The sequence below is a fragment of the Typopeltis vanoorti genome, chromosome 11 (assembly GCF_054136105.1).
Source record: "Typopeltis vanoorti isolate ZY-2024b chromosome 11, IOZ_Tvanoo_1.0, whole genome shotgun sequence".
Lineage (NCBI taxonomy): Eukaryota > Metazoa > Arthropoda > Arachnida > Uropygi > Thelyphonidae > Typopeltis > Typopeltis vanoorti.
The window spans coordinates 58423411-58449025 of NC_143559.1; the positions used below are offsets into that span (position 1 = coordinate 58423411).

Below are 25615 nucleotides of genomic sequence, written 5' to 3' on the forward strand. Positions count from 1 at the left end.
TGTTTTTTGCTGAAATCAGCCAGAGTATGAAGTATGAAAGTCTATACTCATGAAGCAGTTGTTGCCACCAGTAATGTATTGAGACTTTGCTGACTGTGTGATAATAGTAAAATTAGTTATTAAGAGATTTTGTGATATTGAACTCTATTAAAAGTTATTTTAATATTGTGAAAGTTATAAGTCTGATAGCAGAAAGCCTATAGACTGAATCTGTAAGATGTTGTGACCAGTTAAGCTAAGACGTTTATATTATCTTGTTCTCAGAATTGAATTTATATGTATAATGTATAACCCAGAATTAAATGTTTTGTTTTGATGATTTTAAAATTGTGTTTGCCTGAATTTACTGCACCGTTCATGAAATTATCGGACCTAGTGGGAGCTTTAAAGATAAGAGATAAACTCAGTCTATGTAAAAAATAATATTGATATAAAATTAGTTCATGCTTGGTTTCACTAATTTTTATTAGACTAATCTAGATATAGAGTGGCGCAGTCTAAAAATATAAATTTCTCTATATGTAAATTAGTAATTAAAACAAGATGGCGGATCAAAAACAAGGAAGTACGATCCAACAGTAGTCTTTTGGAGATCTTAAGAGTTTTCAAATCTAAAGATACACTTTAGGTTTAAAGGTCACTCTTATTTTATGTGGTTTGAGGAGTTTAGCAACCTTGTTAGAGGCTGTCCCCACATATGGAATGATGTTTGTGATAATATATTGAGTGTCTTCTTGTTGTCTTTGTGGCAGATCAGAGAACAGAATCTTGTTAACAAGTCTCAGGGGGTAGCCATTCAAGATGAGGTTGTTGGATATCAGTGTCAATTCGTCTTGGAGATCTTTTTGGTCTGTTGTAATCTGGACAGATTATAGATTATACATAGACAGATTATACATATTAGCATATGTACAATGCTGAGTTTTTGAGAGGAGGAGCTAAAGTGTAAATAACGGCCTGTATTCATGGGTTTTCTATAAACTGAGAGGTTGAAATAACCATTAGCTTGCTTCTTAATTAGGATATCCAGAAATGGTAGTTGTTTTTCTTTTTCAAGGTCCAGAGTGAATCTGATTGAATGGTGAAAGGAGTTGATCTTATTTAGGAATTCAAATAAGTCATCTTTTTTGTGGTTCCACACAATGAAGATGTCATCCACATATCTCCACCATATTGTGGGTTTAGAGGTCTACTTGAGATAAAATTCTACTTTCAAGATCTTCCATGAAAAGATCGGCACAAGATGGTGAGGGGGGGGCTACTCATTGCCAAGCCAGTCAATTGCTGGTAAATGGTTTTCTTCCATAAAAAATAGTTTGATGTTAGGCAATGACTGAACAAACTGAGCACAAAATGAACTGAGCAAAGCGATATCATATGGAAACAAAGTACCTAAAATTTGATAACTTCTACCACAGGGATGTTTGTAAATAAAGATTGGAGGTCTAAGCTGGCCAGAAGATTGTTTTCAGAGATTGCGATGTTTTCTAATTTCTCTACAAAATGTTGCAAGTTTCTAATATAAGTATCCGAATTATGGATATGTTGTTGTAGGAGTTTTACGAGGTGCTTAGACAACAGATAGGTAGGAGAGTTGATACCGTCCACAATAGGGAATGGAACGTAATGGAACTCCATCTTTGTGAACTTACTGTTCCTACATTTGAGGTGATGCACCTACGACCTCTCTCAGAATGACTGTATTCAGAAGGGAGCAATGTGCTTAATTGATGATCCCTCTCTCCGAGTCCTCCAGTCACTTTCTCATAGACACTCTGTTGCTGCATTATGTCTCTTCTATAGGTATTTCCATGGACATTGTTCCAGTGAGCTGGCTGCTACCATTTCCTTCTCTTTCTATACGTTAGTCAACACTCATATACAGTTCAACTGCTTTCATTGCTTACAACTCTGCTCTTTGCAATAGTCTTTCCTATACTGTCCTCAATGATTATATATATATATATATATATACAGTGGTATCTCACTAATCCAAACTAATAAAAACTATGGTTGTTCAGATTAGCGAAAAGTTTGGATTAGCGAATTTCTCCCCAAGAGACAACAATAACTAGCATTTTTCTCTTAAACTAGCGTTTAAGAGAAAACTAATCAGACTCCAATGATACATCAATTTAATTCTGTAAATAAATGAAGTAACTGATAGAAAAAAAGCTACTGTACTGTAATGTAAAACTGAAAAAATAATAGAGCACGAAAGTTTATTTTAGTAAAAAATTTAGTTTATATGTACCTGTATTATTGAGGATTCTGATTTAATAAAATTGCATAGTTCAGCACATAAATTAATTTGTGTAAAAATATCACTTTCTTGTACACAACACAAAAAAAGTTTCACAAAATAACACACACAAAAAAAGTTTTTATGATTTCTTTGTAAAAAAAATCACTGGTTTTCTTTTGTTTCTTGGAAGCTAAACTTTTTTAGAATGCCTCTTCTCGGAGCTGCATTAGCAATAAAATTTTGTGGAACGGCGTATCATTCTGCTTAGCTCATTCTATACACATATTAAAACTGTCAACTGCCTCTTCACGTTTTACTTTTTTTTTCTTCAAGTTCTTTATCGTCATCTAATTCATTCTGTAGCATCATATTTATCATTTCAGCATCTGATTTGATTTCGAATTCACTTTCGGTTCTACCTTTAATCTATTTGGTAACATCTGTTTGTGAAATTTCAACATCTAGATTTATATTTTTAAACAAATTATGCACGTTTTGAATTTCCTCTTTTTGTATATCACCGTAGTTATACTGTACTGCAATAATAATAAAATAAATAATAATAGTTAAAATAATAATTATTAAATAAAATCATAGTACACAAAATAATAATACGTAATAAATAAAACTTTTTTTCCTTTCAAACCGCAGTTCGGATTACTGGAGGGTTCAGACTAAAGAGGTTCGGATTAGCGAAATATCACTGTGTGTGTGTGTGTGTATATATTTTTTTGTTGTTGTAAAAAAAACATATATATATATGTTTTTTTATGTTGGGCCCATATACAGGAGGTTGGCTTGTCCACCTATAGTACGTTAGTATCATATATGGGTGATCGGTTGTGAAAGGAGAATCTTGTTTACATTTGATTTGAAAGCCTGTATATTGTATTCCTTGGGAAATATGTCAGGGGGGAAGACTGTTCCACAGTACTGCAGTAGCAGGGATGAATGAGGAGAAGAAACTTTGGGTTTCAAGGTGTACTGTAAAAGGATGTTGGGTGGCAGCTGTACGTGTTCCAATGGGCTTGGTGGGGGAATTATTGATGGTGTTTCAGATGAACCTTTCCCGTGAAAGTATTTATAAAATATACAGATTGCAGAGACCAAGCATCTATGTGAAAGTGGGGGGGAGCGAGTTAGTGAGGGATGGGTCATTTATTAGTCTAATTGCTCTCCTCTATACTGAGTCAAGCAATAGGGAGCTTTTTGGAGCCCCACTCCAGATGTGAGAGCAGTATTCGAGAGCTGGGTGGATTTGTGACTTGTATAGTGTTAACAGCTGTTCAGAGGTGAAGTAGCATCTTGAGCGAAAGAGAAAACCTAGTTTTTTGAAAGCTGAGGATGCAATGGTTATGATGTGTTTATGCCAGGAGAGGCATGATGTCAAGGTAATTCCGAGAAGAGAAATTTCGTTTTGTCTGTGAATTTGAGTGTTATCGAAAACAATTTTGGGGGGAAGTAGTTCTTTTTTGTGAGAAATAAGACAGAACTGAGTTTTACTAGCATTGAAGTTGACAAGGTTATCTGAGCCCCATCAGAGGATGGCTTGGAGGTCGGAATTAAGGGCAGTGGTGGTTGATGTTCTGTGGGTTGAAGTGAGTTGTGTAGGGTAGGGTTTGTCAAATGAAAGGATGGAATGTAGTGTGCTGTCATCTGCAAAACTGTGTATTGGGTTAGAAGTCAACTGAAGTAGGTCATTGATATGTAGAAGGAAGAGGGTCGGTGAGAAAACTGAGCCTTGAGGGACCCGGCATTAGTTGGATGGTGAGAGGATAGGGAGCCGTCTACCATCATACACAGTGTGCATCCAGACAGGAAGCTGGCAATCCATCTGCAGAAGTCCTGAGGCAGTCCAAATGATGGGAGTTTGCTTAGTAAGCCTTTATGCCAGACTCGGTCAAAGGCTTTGGAGATATCAAGTGCAACCACTTGGGATTTGCCGAATTTCTCCATAGCGTTTGTCCAATGATGGGTGATGTATGAGAGTAGATCTCCTGTTGAATGGCTTTGGCAGAATCCATACTGGTGATCGCTTAATAGCTGGGTACCTTCAAGGTAGATTAGGATTTGAGAGTTGATGATTTTCTCCATTACTTTAGATAGGACTGAAGTGAGTGAGATAGGGTGGTAGTTAGATGTCATTATATGTCACCAGGTTTCAAAGAAATCAAATTCCTTTCTCCCTTCTACCCCCCCCCCTTTCCTGTCCACATACAACACTGTTGTCTCACAGGATTTGGGACCTCTTATGTATGGAACTGATTACAAAAAAAAAACAAAACACAGAGTACTTTTCAAATAGAATACTGTCTTTAGGCACGCATGGGTTTGGATGCAATTGGTTTGAAAACCATTTTAACACTGGCTTTTCTTTCTTTTTTTTTTTTTGGAGGCCAATGCCTAACCACAGTGGCATTTCTAGAACTTTTGCTGCACGGGGCAGCCCCTGATTTTGCTGCCCCTCTCAATACACACCAAAAATGCTACAAAAAGTCAAAACGACGTATAGGGTAAGGTTCAAAGTGCTGCCAGGGAAGACTGCCCCCCCCCCCCCCCCAGCTATGTCACTGCCTAACCATCTTCTGTATTCAACTGATCTGGCTCTCAATGGCTTTTCTTTTTTTGTTTTTACATCCAGGATGATATTTCACAACATTAATGGAATCCAAAATAACATGAAGAGAGAATTAAACAGTAATGAAGAAAATTAATTAAAAATTATTTTCCCCAAAATTATTAGAATACTGCAATAAGCATAGCTTAAGAAGGTATTTACAAAATAACTGATAAACATTTATATCAATATGTTTAGAGTTAATGTAGCACTAGAAACAATTGGTAGAGATGTCCTTTAGCTGAGAAGACCAAAGTTAAATTTTTGTGTAGGATGTGAGGAAGCTTTTTACCTGAAGGCAAGTGAATACCAGCTTTATACATTAAGTGGAAATGAGATGGAATCAGATCGACTCTTTTCAGTTTTATTCAAATCTTCTTGGAACTTTTCTAAAATTCCAATTCATATTCCCTAATTTATCAAAAATGACTACATGAAAGAATATATAATTCAACAACAGACAAGAAACTGCAACTGTACTGAAGAAGTTCAGATTAATGCATCACTTGTAGTGATGCCATTAACAGGAAAAGATATATACACAATATGCTGACCTGTATCCATATGAAACCAATTAAAGACTATAAAACTCTACAACAAAAATGTAGGAAAGCAACTAAAAGCACAACTGCTTCATGATTTTACCCTTCCCATAAATGATGACTTCATTCCTGAATAAGCTGAAGTAATTTATTTATTATTATTATTATTCCTGACACCTCCAAGGAGTCTGAAGACTCATTGCGGGAGGACACCTACAACTGTCTCACCACTACACCGAACCTCTACTACAAATCATCTTCTTCAACGCCATCTACCGCCCACCTCCACCACCACCACAACTAGTATTTTTTGTCTGTAAATTGCATGTGTTCTGAAGGGCTGATTTGTCTGTATGTGGGATGAAAAACCCCAAGTTTCCAGGAGAAAAAAAACCCTGTTATTTACAGTACAATAAATGTTACAATTTTGAACTGACTGTCATCGATGGCTGTTTTAAAAGAGGATCTGGTAAAATTGAAACAATAAATATTAAGACATTTTTTAAAATGTTGTTCCTTAAATAATAAGGAAGACTTTTCTGGTAATAGTTTAGTATATATATATATATATATATATTTTTTTTTTTACTTTATAAGATAAATAATTTTAAATATTGTACCTGAACTAATTAAACTGTGATCAAAAGTAGTCAGCATTTCAGTGTTTTATAATTATCTAATAAAATTTTCAGAATGACAAATTAATATACATTATATGACTGCCAAATTAGTATTAGTAAAGATGCATTTCTTCTAAAAGAATAGTTTTCATAATTCATGTCAGAATTTAAAGGATTTAAAATGCAATCAATTCTCACTATAGGAAACACTGCTATAAACTACCGAAAGAGTCCTGATCAAAACTCCATGGGTACGATCCTATACTTAAATAAAATAAAATAAATTTAAAAAAAAAAAAAAAAAAAAAAAAAAAAATTTTTGTAGTCCCTACACAAGCTTGATACAGTGAAAGTTGACTGTCTGTAGTACAACTCACTGTCACTGTAGTGAATACAAAATACTTTCGGCTTATTCACAAGCATCATTACTTTGCTTATCAAGTCATTTTGTAATGAGCTATTCAAAATCACGTATAATTTTTATTATTCTAAATTATTCATTCAGAAAGTATTCATACAGAATATTAATTAATATTCTGAATGAATCACCAATCATCATTTTATGTAAGAATCATGATTGCTAAATACAATTTAAGAACAAATAAAATTAAAGATACTGAGAAACAATTTAAGAACATTAGTAGATGATGAAAAAAATAGAGGAAAGGAATATGAAATAAACAAAATGAAATGGGGTATAATAGGACTAAGTGAAGTGAAAAGAAAATCAGAGGAATGCATAACATTAAAACCAGGAAATGTGTATTACTGGATAGGACCATATGATGTTGAGCAGAGCAGTAAGTTTCTTTATAAACAAAAGTATAGCAAACAAGGTTACTAAATATGCAGGAATATCAGATCAGATGGCATATATCATAGTTCGAACATCAGAACAGAAAGCCATTAAAATAATACAAATATATGCACCAATAAGCAGTTATGAAGATGAAAAAGTTGAAGAATTCTATGACACAGTGTCCAATATACATTACAATAGGATCCTGCGGCCTACCCATAGTGTTGGGAGATTTTAATGCATGACTGGAAAAAATAAAATAAAAATGAACTTGAAAAGTGTATATGAAAAAATGGAATAGGAGAATGAAATGAAAGAGGAAATATTATGTTAAAATGACCAGGAACCAGTTGAATACTATGAACACATTTTACAAGAAAATACCAAATGGACAAACAAAAAGTGAAATAGAGCATATTTTATCATCTCACGTAAGAATATTTGAAGACATTTCAGTCATCAATCAAACAGGGAGTGATCATAAGAGGTGATTACACAATAGAAAATAAAAATAAATAGAAGAAAAAAATTTACGAGATGATCACTGGATATGAGAAGTAATTGTGCGAGAGAGTTAGTGGTTGAGATAAATAATTTGGTTGGGTGCAGGGAGAAAGTGAGATTGAATATCAGAACATTGAGGAGACAGTGAAAGTCAACAGTGTGGTAGGAATGGTAGTTTGGAGCTGTATAAGAATGATGAATTGCATCCAAATAGTTTTGGAGTGAGTCATTTGAAAAGGTTGCTGCCAAAAGGATGTGTAATGAGTGATGCAGAGAAGGCATGAAATGAAATGAGGCATGTACAGAATGAAATTAGATATCCGTGGAAGTCAAACATGATGTGAATGGGCAGGACAATGGACTACGTGAGACTGAGGTGGTTTTGAATGGAAAATAGAATGTGAGAACAGAAATGCAAGTTGGATAGGGAAACAGGATGGGCCAGGGAGGTCAAAGAGACACAGTATAACATGAGTGGATTCTGGAAGTGGTAATGAATGCATATGAATGATCAGCATAGGAATGCATGGGGGGGGGGTATATGTAGCAGAAGATGAGCAGATGAGGGGACAGCATGAGTAAGAATGGTTATAGACCAAGAAATGAACTGTTATGTTCATTTAATAAGGGAGATGAAACTGTTGAAATGATTGAGTTCGTGCACCCAAAAATAGCTGGAATAAGTGAAACATGGTTGGATGAGAATGACGTCTTGACAGGAACAGAAATGGAGAGATATGTTTTATGTGAAGATAGGAAACGCAAGAAGAGGGAGGCTGCTGCTGATGATGATGATGATGATAGCAGGGAAATTATGTCCGTGCAAGATTGAGATACAATGGGAAAAAAGTTGCAGTGGTTTTAAAGTAGTATGGTGTGAAGTGGAGATTGATAGAAAGATTTGGTGGGGTGTTGCTACAGGCCAGGGAATGTGGAAGGTGGTGACAAAGAAATATACAGGCAACTTGGCTTAGTGAACAAGCAAAGGGTGATCGTTATAGGTTATTTCAACTATGGCGATATAGATTGGAATGAAGATATAGCATTAGAGAATAAGGAGAACGAATTTCTCGAATTCTTATGGGACAACAATCTTATGCAGTACATAATGAAGATCACCAGAGGATCAAGAGTTTTTTTAGATCTGGCTATATCATCAGAGAATGTGATTATAAATGAAGTGTCTAATCTTTCCTCGGTTGGCAAGGAATAATCTTTCCTCCTATACCCAACAAATTCATTCGTCTCAACCACTAACTCCCTCACACAATTACTTCTCATATCCAGTGACCATGATGTGGTCACTCTTGCCAACTGGGGTGAACATCTGGATTGCCGCCAGTTGCATAAGAACTTCTACAAGGAAGGGATGTACGTGGAACCACAAGGCTGGTGATTATGGAATGCTTAGGAAACAAGTGGGAGCTATAGCATGGAAAGAAGAGTCAAGTGGAAAGGATATAAATGCTGTGTGCACTGAGCAAGAGCTATTTAATGTTCAAGTATATCTCAAAGGTGAAAAGACTAAATAAAGTAGGAGTAAAATGGATGAATGAGATTAAATGTGAAATCTGGAAGGCGGTGGCATTGTGGAGGTAGCAAAGGTGAATACTGGTAATGTTGGGTTGCATTAAGAATACAAAGAGCAGGCCAGGAAGGTAACTTGATTGTAAAGGCAGCAAAAGTGCAGTATGAGAAGAAGTTAGCAAATCAAGCTAAGAAAAATCATAGCGAGTTCTTTCAATATGTGGCAAGTAGAAGGAAAAACGACAATGGGAGGATGATGCTAGTTGATGACACTAACAAACTGATAACCAATGCAGAGGATATTATTATTCAATGATCAGTTTATCAGTGTATTTCATCCTCATGATGGCGACATCAGGAGATTTAACAAAGGGTCATTAACAACAACCCTGGAACTGATGGTGAATGAGCAGAAAGTATATGAGGAATTGAGTAAACTTGCTATTAATAAGGCAATAGGATTTGACCATCATTGAGGGAATGCTCTATGAAATTAATGGCACCTTTGGCACAACTATTTAACATGAATCATGCAACAGGGCAGGTACCAAAGGAATGGAAGGTGGGAAAAATTATTCCACTTCACAAAGGGGAGAGGGATAAGGCTAAGGCTACAAATTATAGGCCAATCTATGTGTCCAGGGTTGTTGTTAATGAGATGGTGAGGACTAGGACTCAGAAGATGGTTCATAATACCAGTATTCTTGATGATGGTCAGCATGGGTTTGTTGGGGGGGAGTTCATGTTTCAGCAACCTGCTTACATATTATAAGGTGACAAATTCACTTAATAAAGGAAATGCATATAAGGTGGTGTACCTGGCTTTTTCAAAGGCATTATGATAGACTGCCACATGACAATCTAGTAGCTAAACTGAAACAGATGAGATTAGATAACAGATTAGTAAGTTGGATAGCTGATTGGCTGTCAAATAGGTATCAGCAGGTTGTATATTGAGGAGTGGTATCCCAAAAGAGGGAAGCCAATAGTGGAGTGCCACAAGGATCTGTTTTGGGACAATTATTATTTAACTTGTGCATTAATGACACTGGGACCAGCTTAACTGGAGATGTGCCACTGTCCAATGATGCAAAGTTGGCTATGAGAAGTAGAGTAGATGTTGTGGCCTTTCAGGAGAATCTGAATAGACTGTGGATGAACAAATGAGTGGAACTATCAGTTTAATGTTGCAAAGCACAAAGTCTTAAATTTGGTAGTCACAGTTGGGATGCAGAGTAGACAATTAATGGAGAAATTTCGGAGGTGGAGGAAATGAGAAATCTAGGAGTGGTGGCAGACAGAGACTTGAAGTTTAGGGTTCACATTGCTAAAATTATAAGAGCATCCCAATGGATTATGGCAATAATGAGTAGGACATCGACATGCAGAAGCAAATAGGTTATTATGGTTCCCCTGTATAAGGGTTTGATCAGAAAACATACAGACTACTGTGCACAAATTTGGTTCAGGTTCTTTGTAATGGAGAGTAATTGTTGAGTGAAATTCATTGCCTGAAAGTGTGGAGAATGTCCAGAGATGGTTTACTAAGTGTCAGGTCTGTGGAATGTCAGATATGAGGAGAGATTGAGGGAATGTAACTTACAGAACCTTGTGACTAGAAGAAGACAGGGGGATATGATTGACAAATAAGTTAGTGAGGGATTGTTGCCAGATTAATGTGGAGAAGATATTTCACAGCATAGAGGGAGGCAAGGGTTCGTGTTCATGTTCCAGTCCATGGAGGCTGTATTCAGAGGGTGTGAGCAGGTTCTTTGTAATGGAGAGTGATTGTTGAGTGGAATTCATTGCCTGAAAGTGTGGCAAGTGCAAAAGCTGTGAATGGGTTCAAGGCATGGTTCAATGAGCTTTTGACATGAGAGAGTACAGACCTCCTGCAATGAGTCATCTGACTCCACGGAGATCAGATGTTAATAATAATAAAGTGCCAGGAAAAAATTGAATTACAATAGGAATGATGAAAATAGCAGGAGAAATATTAACAGAAGAACTAAAAAACTATTTAATAAATGCCTAAAAGATAAAGATATACCAAACAGCTAGAACAAGAGTATCATGATACTCTTGTTCAAAAAAGGGAATAAGAAAAAAAAAAAGAAAATTACAGACCTATAAGCTTGCTGTCACAAATATATAAACTGTTTATAAAAATAGCAGCATCACCAGATCATTAGATGAAGCCCAGCTTAATGAAAAAGCTGGATTCAGATAGGGAGTTTAGCACAACTGACCACCTGCAGACATTGAATCAACTAAGAGAAAAATGCACAGAATATAACTTACCATTGTACTTTGGTTTTGTAGGCTAAAAAAAAAAAAAACATTTCATTCAGTTGAAAAACAGGCAATCTTAATAGCAATGAAGAAATATGGAATAAGCCAAAATTATGTACAGCTAATAAACAAATATATGAAAAGTAACTGCTAGTATCCTTATACATGAACAATGCAATCCCTTCCAAATAAAGGAGAACACCAAGGAGATACTATCTCGCTCAAATTATTCAATACAGTGTTAGAATATGAGTGAACTAGACTAGAGACAAAGAGATCAATATAAATGGCACAAATCTAAATCATTTATGATATGCTGATGATATTCTAGTAATAGAAAACAATAAGAGAAATAGAAGAAATTATTATTATTATAATAATATAAAAGTGGACTCCCTGGGGGAGGGCACTTCCTCTACAACTCTTCTTCATCTCCACCACTCAAATCCTCCAATTACATCATCTACTGTCCACTGCCACCACTAGTATTTTTCCACACACAAACATCCATGACCACAGTGGGATTCGAATCCGCAGCCTTTTGGCTGGAGAGCGGATACACTAACCACTCGGCCAACCAGACTGGCTAATAATGAATAAATTAAATAAAGTTTAAAAAACACATTATACATACAGTATAAAAAAGTTGGATTATAACAAACCACAAAAAAAATAAAAATAAATAAAATATATCAAAGGAAACCAGATAACAGAACAAACAATAATATACAGTAACAAAATAGAGCAAGTACAAGAATACCTTGGAAGACTTTTTACATTAGGAAAAGAAGCATTTATGAAGAAGGCTGGGTGGCGTTTCACAAACTAAAAAGATTCCTGTGCAGTAAAATAAAACCAGAAATAAGAGCCAAAGTTTTCAAAGCAGTGTATCATTCCAATTATGACCTAAATAGAAGAGACACGGCAGAGCAAATACTGGAGAGCATGAGAAAAAAATGAACATAAAATGGAGCGAGCTATGCAAGATAAAATAAAGAATGGAGAAATAAGAAAAGAAACAAGTTTTGGATATAGGTGAAGAGATTTTAAAATTAAAATGGAGATGGACAGGACATATTGCATGAATAAAAAGTTACAGATGGACAAAGACAATCACCTAGTGTCATCCATACAAAAGAATGGGAATATCAGGATGACCAGAGAGAAGATGGATGACCTAGTGGAGATCATCCACTAGGTCATCCTTCCTTCCAGTGGAAACCTTGAACAGAGAAAGATGGAGAAACAAATGGGAATGCCCTATAACCAATATGGTTATAAAAAGGGCTTAGAAGATTCCTGATCATCATTAAAAATGTTTCTGCAACAAGAGAATTTTATAACTATCTCTACTTTTTTGGCAGTCTAACCTCAAGATGGAAGACTTTTTGGCAGTCTAACCTCAAGATGGGAGACTATAAGAAACAATCAATTTATGAAAGAATTCTGAAAGTAATGCCTACAGATAGAATGCTTATATGAGTGGCAATTTGTTTAGTCTTTATTTGTTCCTTCATCCCTCCTCCTCTATATTAGCATACGGTCATGTATAATGGAAGAGTTATTTCTCATGTCACCATGTATACAGTGTATGAGTCATAAGTTAGCTGAAGGCAGAGTGCAACAATCAAATTTTTCATGCACAAAAATGTAAGTGCTACTGAAATTCGCTTGCAGTGTGAGTGGCAATACCTTTAGTCTTGTTTTATTCCTTCATCACTCCTCTACTGTTTGCCATACAGTAGTATACAATTGAAGAGAGAGAGAGGTTTTATTTCTCATGTTACCATATAGATAAACAATGGATGAGTTTTTTTTATAAGTTAGTGCAGAAATCAAAATTCTGATACACAAAATTGTAACTGCTAGTGAAATTCACTGCGAATTACAAGGTTTTTATGGTAAAGCAACTATAGATGTTGGCTGCCTTTTGAATCTTCACAAAACTATAAATACCTGGGGAAAGTTGAAACAATAAAAAAAGGTGGCAACTAATATTAATCATGTTTGTGCGGAGGTACAACTATGCTTTTTTTCAACATAATAATGTAATGCCATGCACCACTTCATTCACTTCAACAGCTATCAAGAAGATCAGGTTTGAAGTCATGGAACATCTTCCCTACAGCCTTGACATTACTCCACTGGACTTTTGGTTATTTCCTAAATTAAATACATCTCAAGAGTGTTCATTTTGAAAATGACAAACAGCAAAAGCATAGAGTTGAAAAAGTGGTTTTGAAAGCAATCTGAGGTAATTTACTGCGATGGCTTACAAAAACTTATTACATAGTGTAGAGAATGTACTGAATGGGAAGAAGAAAAAAAATATAGTGTGTAAAAATAAAGCACTCTTTAAATTATCTGCTTTTTTTTTATTTTACTGACAATTCTTCGGGCAAGAAGCCATCACAATAAAGACATATTTTTGTAAGGATCTTCAGAGATGCAAAAAAAAAAAAAAAAAAAAAAAAAAAATGCCAACTAATATTACTGTCTAAGTGGACATTTCAATGACAAATTAGTTTATTGAAAGCATCAGGTTTATTGATTTACAGAATGCTACATCAATAAGCATTTGTAGAATGGTGAGTGAACTTCTACTATAGTAAAAATGCTATCATTTTTATTCATTAGTTATTGGACAATTTGTGTTATTATTATTATTATTATTATGTGACACCTCCAGGGAATCGAAAGACTCATCAAGGAAGAGTGTGCGAACAGCATCGAACAATTGACCCCCACTGGCACAGGAACTATGAAGCTTAAATTGGTATGCAAGATAAACCATTTACAAAAAAATGACAATTATTGATGTATTTTTGCATGTGCAGATTCCTATGCATACATAAGAACCTATATACAGTATATATACACAGATTTCTAGATCATTATGATTTTCTATAGCACAGAAAAATTTGTAAGTACTAAATTTGTCCTATTGTACACCCACACTTCATAGAACCGAGTCTGGCAATGTGCCAAGAATAGTCAGTTCATGCTAAGGGGAGAAAGAAATAAAGGATGTACGAATTGGTCACAACACACAAAATCACATGCTTTATATGTAATTCCAACTGTTGTACAAGCAAAATAGTTACCACTTTAAGAGCTAGAATTTTCATAAAAGAAAAGCTAATTTTCCGACATATAATAATAAACAGTCATCCCATGAAACACATTCATTATTCTAACATTGGAACAGATTTTCTGTCTTCTGACATGCACAGAAGTGTCTCGTATCTGTGGGCATACAGCAATGATTATATGAACAAGAGTAAATGAGGAAGTAATATTTATGCCACTCCACACAGAGGACAATGCATGGAGAAGCAATGTCAGACATACAGATAACGGAATGTTACAAGAATCATGTAGGTCATGGTTGTCCATGCAATGAAAACATGCGATGTCAGTAGTGGAACTGTTTGTATGGATTTACATATAACTCACACACACTAAAACTAGGAATGGTTATGAATAATGTGGTTGAAAAATTGGCATTTTAAGATTTAAATGGTCTAATGTTATAAGCAGAAAAAATATGCTGTCAGCACAGACATTGTGGAAAGCAAAAGCTCAAAAATAACTAGTAGATAGTGAACAAATTTAGAAGTGACAAAAGAGATATTTTTAATAAAATTCACAACACATTGGTCTCACTGTGAAAAAAAAAAAAAAAATAATAATAATAAGGAGATAGAAGAGAGAACAGAATATAGATCAGTTACCAAAATGATATTAGGACGAAAATGCAGACATCAATAGGTGTATGCCTTAAAAGCTTGTTTCTTATAAAACAAAAGGAGAAATATGTTGGGGGATGAAAAAAGGACAACAGAATATTTATGGACGTTTTACAGACAAAGAAGAGTTAAAATGAATGAAGAATTATGCTAAGGCTTGAAAGGAAGGCAAATACAGTATTAATCAGGATGACCTCACATGATGAGTCACTGACCCAACAGAGCCCATATAATAAATTTAAGAATCTTTTAATCCATGAAAATTATAATTTATAATTTTTATCTTATAAAAAAAATTCTCTTTTCTTGTAGTATATTGTAAAAATAAAAGTTCTAACAAATTATAAAAATCACAAATTAACTTTCAATTTTGAAAACAGATTATATTTATTTCATAATAGTACTGTACAATATAAATAACAATGGAAGAACAAAATAATTTATTGAGTTACTAATACTTGACAGGATTTCAAACCAGCATCTTCAGAGCACAAATTATAACAGTGCTAAGACACAAAGCACTCCATTAAAATTGATTTTACAATAATGTAATTAAATTCTGTGTATCTTACCATACTTGTAATTTGTACTCATAAGATAATGGTTTGAAATCCAGCAAAACATTAGTAACTCAAATTATTTATCTTGTTCTTCTGGTGTTGTTTATAATGTATTAGAAATAACCATCAACACATAAGCGTATCAGTACGTTTAAATAATATGTACATTACAGCAGCATTACAACTAGTAAATGTTTTAAAAGTATTAATTTAAATAAAGAACATTAAACTTCACTTTTTTCAGACTAAATATATGCCTGTATTCTCCATTCTTCAAATACAGTTCACTGGTCAGATCATTAACATTATACTATTCATAAAATTATAAATAATTAAATTGGATCTTTTATATTTTCACATTCATTTCTCATACAAATAAATGAGTACACAGCTATGAATATGAATATGAAATATATATTTTCCCCTCAGTATCACCTATAGGATATATATATATATAAAATATTTAAAAAATATAGACACTTACCAGATCTACCACAATCAGAACAAGAAACTAATTCCTCTGCTTGTCTTGTCTTCTTATTTTCAATACTGTCTCCAAGACAGAAGTCACAATAAGGACTAGGATGGGTCAAGCTTTTCTCCGGTCTGGGCATTGAACAGCTACTGAGGATGTTTGAACTAGTAGCTGATTAATTTAAAGTTAAGAATAAATTTTAGATTAATTTTGCATTTCACAAAAATATGAAATACTTTTGCATTTTACAAACATTTACAGGGGAAAAAAAGCTGTCACTCATTAGTACTTAATAGCTTTTATTTATTTTTTAATTAAATATGCTTTGCATATTCTCTATCTGATGACTTTATAATAATGCAGCTAACAAAACTACCTCCAGATTCTAAGTTACAATGTAACTACTGTAAGTGCTATTGATGATAAAGAGTTATGTCAATAGAAGGTAGAAATGCAAGGGGAAAATAGTGACAGTTGTTTTGAGGTAGTCGAGTGTGAGAAAGAGGTGAACAGAATGAAATACTTGGTCAGATGCTCCCGGTAACATGGAGGGTAGTGACCAGGAAATATATAAGCAAATTAGCCAAGCAAGTAGGAAAAGACTGATGACTAATTATGGCAATATAGACTGGGTTGACCAGATAGAATGCAGTAAAGAAAATGAGTTTCTCAAGTTTTTGAGGGACAACTACCTCAGACAGTATGCAACAGAGGGCATCTGAGGACTGAGGGTGTTGGATTTGACCATCTCATCAGAGGATGTTATTATAAATGAGGTGTCATATCTCTCCCTCTCTCCCCACTTGGTGAGAGTGACAACGAAATGATGACCTCGGTAGTTGCCATCGTTGTGAGGACTTTTGAGAAAAGGTTATAAGTGGAACTACAAAGCTGTTGATTATGAGAAGCTCAGGAGACAGCTTGCAGCTGTAGCATGGACGTTTTTAAGATGGATGACATTTATGGCAATATAGACTGGGTTGACCAGATAGCAATGAAGTAAAGAAAATGAGTTTCTTGAGTTTTTGAGGGACAACTACCTCAGACAGTATGCAACAGAGGACATCTGAGGACTGAGGGTGTTGGATTTGACCATCTCATCAGAGGATGTTATTATAAATGAGGTGTCATATCTCTCCCTCTCTCTCCCCATTTGGTGAGAGTGACAATGAAATGATGACCTTGGGAGTTGCCAACATTTTGAGGACTTTTGAGAAAAGGTTATAAGTGGAACTACAAGGCTTGATTATGAGAAGCTCAGGAGACAGCTTGCAGCTGTAGCATGGAATGAAGAGTTGGGTGGAAAAGATATCAATGCTACTTGGGTGATATTCAAGAACTATCTAGTAGAAGCAATGTCTAAATATATTCCAACAATCAGAAGGTTAAATAAGATAGGTGTGAAATAGATGAATGAAGAGATTAAGCATGCAATACAGAGAAAAAAAAAAGCATTTTGGAGACAACATGAGAATGGTAATAATCGATTCCATAAGGAATGCAAAGAACAGGCAAGGAGGGTGACTCAGTTGGTAAGGGCAGCAAAAGTTTAGTATGAGCATCAGTTAGATAATGAAGCCAAAAAAAATCTTAGAGTGATTATTATTATTATTATTATTAACAGCTGACCTCCATGGAGTCAGAGACTCATTGTGGAAGGTACACACTATTGCACACAATGCTCATCCAACCGTGTTTGTGTCTACATTCACAACACACTTAAGCAATGCATTCTACTCACCAACCACTCTCCATGCAAAGAACCTTCTCCTCACACCCTCCTTATACAGTTTCCAAGTAATGGCCTCTTGTTTTACCCCACCCTCTTCCATTCCATGAAAAATCTCTTCTATGTCAACCTGATAACAACCCCTGACTAGCTTATGTGTTCTCAATCATATCCCTGTGAAATGCTGAAACATCATCCAAATCTAAACAAAAATGATGGATTAATAATTCCAAGAATTGGGAGAACCCATTTTCAACCCATATAGCATCCAAACAACCACAAACAGAAGAAAACCCTAATATGAAAGGACTTTAGAAATTGTTCAATGTAGTTCTGCTATAAAACTTTTTATTTATCATCTGTATATTATTATACTGATATGTATGAAAAGTTTATTTTATTTTGTGAATTAATTTCTAATTCTGTATATATTTTATTTAGTAATTTTTTTTTTCACCAGAGGTCAGGCTAGGGTAAATGATTACCAAAGTGTTTAGCTTCATCTTACTTTTGTGTAGTGTCTTATAGCTTGTGTCCTTACATAATGTATGTTTTTCCTGATGATGACCTCAATACAGAAGTTGAAATGTCGACTATTATTCTTTTAATTATAAGTAATTATTCTAACACGTGTTGTGTCTCCATAAATTCTTCGCTATGAATTCTGACCGTGTAACCTTAAAAGAAAGAAAGGTTACTGAGGACCAGAATTCAGAAATGGGTTGATAACAACACTCTCTTTGATGTACAGCATGAGTTAGAAGATCATGTTTTAGCAATCTACTTACCATAACAAGGTGACAAGTGCCTTGGACAAAGGAGATGCATACATGGTGGTATATTTAGACTCAGTAAATCATTTGATAGACTGCCATGTGACAAGCTGGTAATTTGGTCATTAAATGTCAACTGGAACAGATGGGGTTAGATAGCAGAGTAGTGCACTGTATACTGGAGATCGGTTGTCTGACAGGTATCAGGAAATTGTGTATGGGGACACGATATCTCAGAAGTAGAAAATCACTTGTAGTGTTACCCAAGCATATGTTTCGGGGCAATCACCATTTAATTTGTATGCAAATGGTATCAGGAAGTGCTTGAATAGTGATCTGCAGTTGTTGGAAGATAACTTTGTATCATTCCAAGAATAATTGGGATGATGCAAATGGACTTGAATAGACTTTCTAAATAGGCAAATGAATGGGACTAACAGTTCAATGTAGCAATGTGTAAAGTTTTAAAGTTTGGGAAGTACAGATGGAACACTGAGCAAAAGATTGGTGAAGAGATACCTTAGAACTGGTGGAGAAGATGAGGGATCTGGGATGTTGGTAGATAAAGACTTGAAATTCTGGAGGAATGTTATGCCTTTGTATAAGACTTTGATCAGACTTCATGTGGATTACTGTGCACGGAGATTTAGTCACCAGGTTTCAAAAGGATGACAAACTGTTGGAGAGGGTTCAAAGACAATTGACTAAGGTGGTTTCTGGTCACTGGTGTTGAGTATGAAGACAGATTGAGGGAATGCAAATTGCAGACTCTAGCAGACAGAAAGATGAGGGACATGATCAAGACATAAGTTGGTAAGGGGATAATTACCAGATTAATGTGGATCGGATTTTTCATAGAATAGATGGAGTGGGGAGAAAAAGAGGCCATCCCTGGACGCTGTATAAAATGGGCGAGAAGGGAGTAAAATTTTTGCATGGGGTGTTGTGGCTAGTTGGAATGCATCTCTTGGAAGTGTGGTGAGTAGAGACAGTCAATGCATTCAAGTCATGGTATGATGAGCTGTGTGTGTGTATGTGTGTGATGGAGGATTTTCAGTGATGAGTCACTGATTCCAGGGAGGTCTGAAAATAATAATAATATGTGAATACCTCAATCATATGATATGTTAGGTATCAGACTACTGTTGCACAGTGAATTTCATCGTTAATGTATCACTGCCGTTTTTGATCACTTGTAGAATGCAAATAAAGTTTAAATAATGTTGCAGTCATATATGTGCATAAATGCTGCACATATACATTTATATGATGTAAATAAAGCATTAGTTTATATGAATTATGCAAAAATGTAGTGAACGATGAACATTATAAACAGTCATAGAAACTGTGCACTGGTTGATTCACGGGACTGTCCTGTTGCTGAAACTGTCATATGGACAAATGCAGCGTCATATAAATGAGCATGTCTAATTGAATAATTGAAAAGAGTCATAAGCTGATTGTCATAAAGCAAAGCTAGTTTTGGGGCCAAAAAATGCTTTTCACGTTGTTAAATTAAAATATAATCATTGAAGCTTTTTATTACAATCTGAAAAAAAAAGTAAAAAAAGAAACAAAAAAGTAGTAAATACCATTTTTGGCATAATAGCTTTCTCACAAGCAAACAAAAAAAAAAAGTTCAGCCATTAGAAGATTCCCAAAGCAGGGAGAAATATTTATTACAAAACTAAACAAAAACGGTTAGTTTCACTTGCTGTATTTAGTTTGTTTCTAATGAAACCCCTCAAAAAAAAAAAAAAAAACCTGATATCTTTTGTACTGTTTCAGAAAAAAATAAAATAAAAAAATAACTTAAAAAAAATGCATTTCGAATTTTAAAATTCAATACAATTCAAAGTGCCAATAAAAAATAAAAAAAATAAAATAAAATAAAAAAAAGAGAAAATAATGGTGCCCACACCATTATGAAAATTTCACTAAACTCACCTGCCAGCTTCTAAAGAGTTAGAAGAAAAAATTATAAAAGATTGTCAATAGGGGCGGCTCATGCATAGGCACTATGGAACTGCAGCATCCCCAATTTTTCGATATATAAATATATTTATTAATTAATCATGATCACAAAAGCTGACAAAGGAGACACTGTAGTCATCATCAACAAAATTGATTACCACAACAAAATAATGGCAGTCTTAAACGACCAACACACCTACCAAAAAATCCACAATGATCCTACCCCCGACCTCATAAAACAAATAAACAGCACCATACACACCTTAAAAAGTCAAAACAAAATAGATAAAACCACAATGAGACACCCCCCCCCCCTTATGTTCGGGAACATCAAAACCCACAAAGACGGTTATCCGATACGACCCATAGTCTCCTACAAGAACACCATCACAGCTCCTTTATCTCAATTTGTTGCCAAACTCATCAAACCACTACTAACAATGTCTTTCTGTATGATCAAAAATATGGACGACTTATTCTGGAAAATAAATAACACTACTCCATCCCATGATGACATCCTCACCTCACTAGATGCAACTTCTTTATACACCAACGTGAATATCCCCAGAACATTAGACATCGTACACACACTTCTCACTGAGGACCACACCCTACACACACGCAGAAATTAACACCAAATGACATCATTAGTTTGATCAAACTCACAATATCCGCCAACTTCTTTAAATTCAACAACTCCTTACATGTTCAAATTTTCAGTCTCCCAATGGGCCAAAACATCAGTGGATATCTAGCAGAATTATTCCTGGCACACATTGAATCACTTCTACTCCACCCATCCCCCCCAGCATCACCTTTTATGGCAAATACATAGACGATATTCTATGCATTGGCAAATCCTCACACATCTCCGCCTTACAAACATCCCTCAACGATTATAGCAACAGACTACAATTCACCATGGAAACAGAACAGAACAAATCCATCAATTTCTTAAACCTGACTTTAATCAGAAGCCATAACAGGATAGCTACGAAGATAGCCACAAACCCACACATATCGGAAACTACCTCCATTTCAATTCATACCACCCATATTCTGTCAAAAAATCAGTCATCCTATCACAATTTATTTAATGCTTACAAATTCTCAACCAACAGCAATTATCTTAACACGGAACTAAAATATTTAACACAGGTTTTTAAAAATCGCAACTACCCCACACATCTAATAAATTACGCGAACAATACGGCAAAATCCCGTCTTAACAATAATACTACCAAAACAGACTTCCCGACACGTATGGTCATCAAATTGTCATACATCCAAAACACATACAAAGCCTACAAATACATTTTCAAAAACACGGACTATAAGCTAGTATTCACCACAAACCAAAAATTAGCAACGCTCCTAAAACCTACTAAATCTCTCATTCACAAAGAAATATTCGAACACCACAACATAGTCTACAAATTTGCTTGTCAAAAAGACTGTGATGTCACCTACACTGGCTCTACAATTAGGTCTTTATGGACTAGACTACAAGAGCACTTCAGGGATTGCAATATTCCCATTCCGGAATATCTGAACTCAAAAAACATCGCAACATCAAAAAGAAAAACAAAACACAGAGTACAGGGAAGACAGAGATTGCAGCTCACGCCCTTGAACTAAAACATACCCCCCAAATCGACAAGGCCATACTCATAGACAAACAAGACAACGAAATAATGCTTAGTATATTCGAAACTATTGCCATAAAATGCAATGAAAATTCTATTAATGTCCACCGCCCCTACCTAATTTCTGAATGTTGGACGATCCAGAACTTACAAATTAAGCCATGCCTCCGGCCATGTAGTGACCACAAATGCCCTAATTTGGCAGATGCAACTTGTAGCCTTGACATAGCCCTACACTCATTCCCACAAGGTTCCGATGATGGTCAGATGACGTCCAAAACGGTCCACACCCCCGTTAACCCCTGTCCCAGTTTCCACATAAGGATATTCTTCCCCGTCGTTTCCTCCCCCTCCCCCCACAAAAAATGCGGCCCTAAACAAAATAATATATATATATATATATTATTAATAGTAACCCAGGTTTCCAATCCTATTTCCCGCATCAACGGGAAATAGGATTGGAAACTTTCTTGGGAAGTATCTAATTGTATTGATGCTCCGATTACAACAGGTTACATGCTGAACTATGATCAACTTAGGAGAATACTATCTTTGGTCCAATGGCATCAGTTACTGAATGGAAAAAATGTCCTTTGAAAAAGTGCTTAAATGAGGCAGTATTTGAATGTATCCCTAGTGTTCAAAGAATAAACAGGTTGGGAGTGAAATGGATGTCCAACCTTATTAAGTAAGAAATCCGCAAGAAGAAGATTATGTGGAAAGAATATTGTGAGAATAAGAGTGAGAGGAGTTATGAAATATATAAAGCTCAGGCCAAAAAAGTAATGAATATTGTGAGGAAAGCTAAATTGTAGTATGAAAAGAAATTGGCCATGCAAGCTAAAGGCAATCCAAAAGAATTTATCATTACGCTGCAAGTAAAAGAAAGAATGAACGTGGAAGAATAACTTTATTGAATGCAGATGCTACTCACATGTCAGAAGCTAATGAGATTATTCAGTTAATGAATGCTCACTTTTCTAAGATATATCAACCAGGTATATGTAACATGGTGCACAGTGTTACTGCTACATTGGATGAAGAGTTAGAGATTCATGAAAATGAGGTTGAAGAGCTGTTGCATAACCTGGATAAGAATTTGTCTATAGGGACAGATGGAATATCAGCCTGTTTGCTAAAGGAATGTTTAGCCAAATTGGCTATCCTTTCATATGTTTGTATGACTTGAGTCTCAGCTCAGGAATGATACCACAAGAATGGAAGGAATGTGTGATAATTCCCATTGTACAATGGTGGTGCAAAAACTGATGTGTTTAACTACTGACTTATCAGTATCTGTGGTGTGGTATTGAAGATTTTAGAGAAGTTGGTAAGAACTCCCATACAGAAATGGGTAGACAAACATGCTGTACTCTGCAAGGAACAGCATGGGTTTACTAAAGGAAAGTTATGTTTCAGCAATTTGCTCATATTTCATAGCAATGTTATGGCCGAGTTCGATAAAGGAAATGGATACACTATGATAATGTTGGATTTTTCTAACATAGGATGATACTGCATGAAAGGCTGTTGCATAAACTGGAGAATATGGGATTGGAATATAAACTCTTGACTTGCATCAGGGGGATGGTTGACAGACAGATATTAAAAAGTGATATACAGTGGGTGTGAATCTGCCAGATTTAAGATGACCAGTGATGTACCTCAGGGTTCAGTCCTTGGACCATTATTTTTTAATTTATACATTAATGTCATCAGCAGGATCTACCATCAGAAGTGCAATTGTTTGCTGATGATGCGAAGATAGGCAGGGCAATCAGGGATGCTACTGATATTCACCAATTACAAAATGAGTTGAATAGACTGGAAATTTGGGAAAAAGAAAATGGCTATCAGTTTAATGTTAGTCAGTGTAAAGTTATGCACTTTGGAATGCTTAGAGTTCCAGCGGCATATTATATTAGCGAGGTTATGCCACAAAAAACTGAGGAAGCAAGGGATCTTCATGTATTTGTGGATAGGAATTTAAAGTTCAAAGGTCACATAGCAAAAGATGCAAATACAATTCAGAGAATAATTGCGATGTTGAAGCAAACCTTAACATATAAGGATAAAGAAGTCATTTTGCCTCTTTATAAGGCTTTGATTTATAAGACCACACCTGGATTAATGCGCACAGATTTGGTCTCCTGGGTTGAAAGGGGATAAGGAAGCTGTGGAAAGGGCGCAAAGAAGAGTTACACAGATTATATCTGGATTATGGGATTTAGATTTATGGGGACATATTCTGAGTATGTGGACTGCAGACTCTGGTTAACAGGAGAAAGAGAGGTAATATGATAGAGGTCTATAAACTTTTGAATGGGGGTTATAGGATATCAACTGATGAAATTTTTTGTTATGGAAGGTGGGGAGAGAACACGGGGGCATCCTTGGAAGTTAAATGTATTTACAGTCAAGAAAGGAGTAAGAGCTAGGTTTTTCTCCAAGAGAGTAGCAAGTGAGTGGAATAATTTGCCCTTAGGGGTAGTGAGTGCATCTAGTGTGAATGAATTTAAAGGATGGTATGATAACTGGTTTGGGCGATTTATAGACTCCCTCGATTGGTCCTTGATGAAGGTCTCAGATAATAATTAATTTCTGAAGTGTATCACATTCATGAACCACTTTACGATATTTCAAAGATAAAAACATTTTGCTTCACATTTTATTCATGTCGTTTGTTGATAATATATAAAATTTCATGTGTGAAAATAAATTACACTTATTTCAAAATATGAGATCAATCTTAGCAATACATTTATTACTGAGCCAGCATAGGTTGGTCGATTGGTAGAGCCTCTGCTACTAATGGCTCACACAAAAAGTTAAGCAAGTTTGAGCGTGGTCAGTAGTTGGAAGTATTTCCCTCTATGAGTCTTTGGATCCCCCTCCCCCCTGGAGGTGTCACATAATAATAATAATATTTGCTATCTTTTATTCTTCCAATCGGTGCAGTGAATAAGGTATTTTATTTTATTCTTTAATTCCTTATTAAGGTATTATTTAATTTGGCTGAAAATATTGCAGAAATTTTTTGCATTATTTTCAAATGCTTGCAAGAAAATCATCATCATCAAATTCCTGCCATGTACCCTCAAGGGGTGTACAGGATATGATAGTACTACATGAAAAAAATTACATAATTATTAATTTCCTATCTACAATTTTCCTCCAAATCAGTCTGTTACTTGTCAAGACTCCAACATTATCAGATCTTATATTTCTATCGTCTAAAGCACTTTGTACCATATCAATCCACCTATATCTTGGTCTTCCTCTGGGTCGTTTTGCTGCCAGCCTGGCAGAGAACACTTGTTTTGCTAATCTTTCCTCGCCCATTCTGTTTAAGTGACCATACCACCTGAGATTAGCTCTGCTAACGCATTCCTGGATGCTGACAATGTCAAGTTCTTTCCTAATATCCTCGTTTTTAATATGATACTGCCATTGATGCCATCTGTTCATGCCTATAATCTTTCTCAGGACTCTCATATCTGTGGTCTCTAGTCTCTGGTCAAGTGTTTTACTTCTGACCCAGCTCTCAGATCCATAAGTTAAAA

The 25615-nt window shown here is 35.3% G+C and overlaps 1 protein-coding gene across 1 annotated transcript in view; it reads right to left on the reverse strand.

The window, feature by feature from the left end:
- LOC150101611 (zinc finger protein ubi-d4 B-like) overlaps nt 1–25615 on the reverse strand; it is a 244789-nt gene that overhangs the window by 148945 nt on the left and 70229 nt on the right. The window contains exon 4 of the mRNA XM_090399857.1: nt 15940–16101. Within this exon, the coding sequence (XP_090255983.1) occupies nt 15940–16101 (162 nt within the window). The remainder of the gene's footprint in view (nt 1–15939; nt 16102–25615) is intronic.